At 44.7% G+C, this 3,086-nt stretch overlaps 1 protein-coding gene across 1 annotated transcript; it reads left to right on the top strand.

Annotated features, from left to right (window-relative positions):
- The first annotated feature begins 549 nt into the window (after positions 1-549).
- LOC147635203 (peroxidase 29-like) lies at positions 550-2,576 on the top strand. Its single transcript, XM_086803254.1, has 4 exons — positions 550-762; positions 885-1,079; positions 1,882-2,056; positions 2,185-2,576. The coding sequence occupies exons 1-4, from the start codon at positions 550-552 to the stop codon at positions 2,574-2,576; spliced, it is 975 nt and encodes a 324-aa protein (XP_086659380.1).
- The last annotated feature ends 510 nt before the right edge of the window (positions 2,577-3,086 follow it).

Here is a 3,086-nt window from a genome sequence, read left to right as displayed (position 1 = left end):
ATAGCAATATGGTGTAATAACAAGATGCATTGCTATGTACAATGTGTTTGTTACAAGGGTGTGAACCTTAATTAGAAGGCTGAGTTATGTAGCAGTTACAAACTACTTGCACAGTGGCTTCAGTTGTGGGCGCATGTACGATGGATGCTATGTGCAGAACCTTAGTCTATGTTTACCTAAGGTATATTATTATTTCTAACACGTGTCCCCTAGGGTTCTAAGGCGAAAAAATCAAATAATATTTTATAACCTTTGCCAGTAAACTGAGGTGATGGAGCTGGAATATCGGCCAAATCAGAGCGATCGAAAGGAGTGGGTGATTTACGGAGATAATCTAGGCGACCTTTATGCACTACGTAGGTGTGTTAGATAGCTAGATTTTATCTTCCTGTACGCTGTTCCAAGTAGGCTGGATGGTTAGTATAAAGCTATTGAAGGTAGATTGAGTTCTCCTGTCAAATTAGACGTAATCACTTGCAATTGCAACAATTATCATTTGCAAGCCCATCATCAACATCAAATCAACGCATTTCCATCATCTCCCTTACAATGCCTACTCCCAAATGGCAACTAGCTGCTTCCTGTGTTTTGTTGATCATCACGAACTTTGTGCACACCTCGGGGCTGCAGGTAGGATACTATGAGAAAAGCTGCCCTCATGCCGAGAAGATTGTCAAGGAGACCATGGAGGGCCTCCTTCTCTCGGATGCCACTGCAGGAGCTGCTCTGCTCCGGCTTGTCTTCCATGACTGTAATGTCAAGGTGAGTAGGCTTTCAATATCACCTTTTCCCTTGCAGTAGCATTACTTAAGTAACCGTTAATAATTAAAGTCGGGTAGGAACCTTAGCTACCTGGTCAAGTGAATTGATTTAATTTTGTGCAGGCTTGCGATGCTTCAATCCTGTTGGAAGATGACCCCAAGAAGGGAATAGAGAGTGAGCTCCACTCTCCTAGGAATTTCGGCATCAGAAGGTTGGGTTTCATCGAGATAATCAAGGAGATACTGGAACATAAGTGCCCAGGGATTGTTTCATGTGCAGATGTCATTGTTCTTGCAGCTAGGGATGCCATAGCTTTGGTAAGTTTCCTCTTCTTTTCTTTTGTGAGAGTGTAACGTATGAGTTTTTTTTTTTATGCAAAAAAATTTATATTAAGTATCAAAATAGATACAGCACCCTAAGGTGAACATTGGAGCTTATGGACTTTCCTAAGCAGTAGATCCACAGTAGCTTTTAACTTCCCTCTCTCCTTAGTACTTGCTAGTACAAGACCTTCTACCACTAGATTCCTTACTTTCCCTATGGAGCTATAGTCATTGGATGCATGGGCAGGATAAACCCTGCCATATATCAAGTGTGGCAAACACTGAGAGGCTTGATACTAAGCAGGATATGGGAATCTAGGAATGCTATACTACACAGGGGATCCAGCTGTAACGTATGAGTTTAGTTCTATAAGCAACAACACGGTTTGAAATCGGCACCCGCCTTACCAAGGGGGCTACGCGGCCAGAGACAGAGCTTCTTCAACATATTAATAGAGTACTATATCCATATTACACACCCCTCTAGTTATGAATGTGTATATATGTCTGCAAACGTGTTGTGACGGACATGTGTACGCAGCCATGATATATGCATCTGTAGGATGTATGCAGATATTGTGGATGTGTAAGAAGCTATGATGTATATTGCATCTGTATGATGCGGTTTCGTACAACTGTACACGCATGTGTGCGTGTGCGTGTACGTGTAAATGTGCATTATGTATGTAGCTAGTATTATCTATTAGCTATGATTTTCTTGTCACATAAGATACCTTGGTAACCTGGTAAATATTTACATGAGCTGATTTTAATCAATATGCCGTTCATTGTGCAGCTTGGAGGGCCTGCCATTCCTGCTCTTACCGGGCGCAAGGATAGCTTGCAAGCTTACAGGTCACTGGCTGACTCTACCATTCCAGCAGGGACAGCCTCTGTGGACCAAGTGCTTGAGAACTTCGACTCTCCTTATTATAAAGGCATAACAGTAGAAGAAACGGTTGCTCTGTTAGGTGCGTATATGCAGCTAATTACGTGAGAAGTAGGCATGTAGAGCCATAATTATAAGCGCAGATTAATTATCGTTGTGTTAATCAATGGATGCTTGATTAATATACCCTACCTTGACGATGTAATGCAGGATCGCACACACTCGGGGTTTCGCACTGCGTGAGCTTCGAGAACAGGCTGAAGCCAAAGCTGGACAAGTCCATGAACCCTGTGCTGGGGAAAGCGCTCCAGGTGATATGCAGTGGGCATATTCCTTTCAACGTGACGTCTGCGTTCAACGACAAGACCAACCTGGTGTTCGACAACCAATACTTCAAGGACCTGCTGGCGCACCGGGGTGTGCTGACGGCGGACGCCGGCGTGGCGTCGGATCCGCGCACGTCGCCGGCCGTGCGACGGTTCGCAACCAGCCAGCGCGCCTTCTTCGACGCCTACACCACCGCTTTCCTCAAGCTTACCCAGGCCACCGTCCTCTCGGACGACCAGGGCCAGGTCCGCAAGCGCTGCAGCTTCGTCAACTAGCTAAAGATCGGCACACTAATTATCCATCATCATCTCACCAGCGCCTGCAACATATTGACAGCCCCGCCAGCTTTCCTATCTCCTCCCTCCATCGTCTGATCACATGTCAACTCCGCAATGATAGTACAGCTGGGGTTTCCATCTCTCTGCATCATCAGTACACTAATTAGGCGTGCTACCGTTTTTCTTTCCATCACTAATATAACGTCTGCACATTTCATAGGGTTTCCACCCCTTCACTCGCAGATGTCTCCGCCATCTATATTCTATATTTCTATCCTACATTTCAAGGGCTTTGTAATTTCGTTTGAATGCAAAACAAGTATTCTTCCCTCCTCATTTCAGGGCCTTTCCCACAGAACAGTAACATTTAGCTTAATAGCCCTCTGGGCCTTAATTTTCAGATCCACTCCCATGCAAAGGCCCAAGTAATTAGATAACTTGAGATGCAGTTTTGCTTGCAAATCCTAACCGTAGCAGCACAGTTAGGAATTATGAAGGTTACATAAT

The sequence above is a fragment of the Cibotium barometz genome, chromosome 9 (assembly GCF_041138505.1).
Source record: "Cibotium barometz isolate CiBa-2024 chromosome 9, ASM4113850v1, whole genome shotgun sequence".
NCBI lineage: Eukaryota > Viridiplantae > Streptophyta > Polypodiopsida > Cyatheales > Cibotiaceae > Cibotium > Cibotium barometz.
Note: the sequence above shows the minus strand (reverse complement) of the source record. Positions and strands in the feature narration are given on the sequence as shown.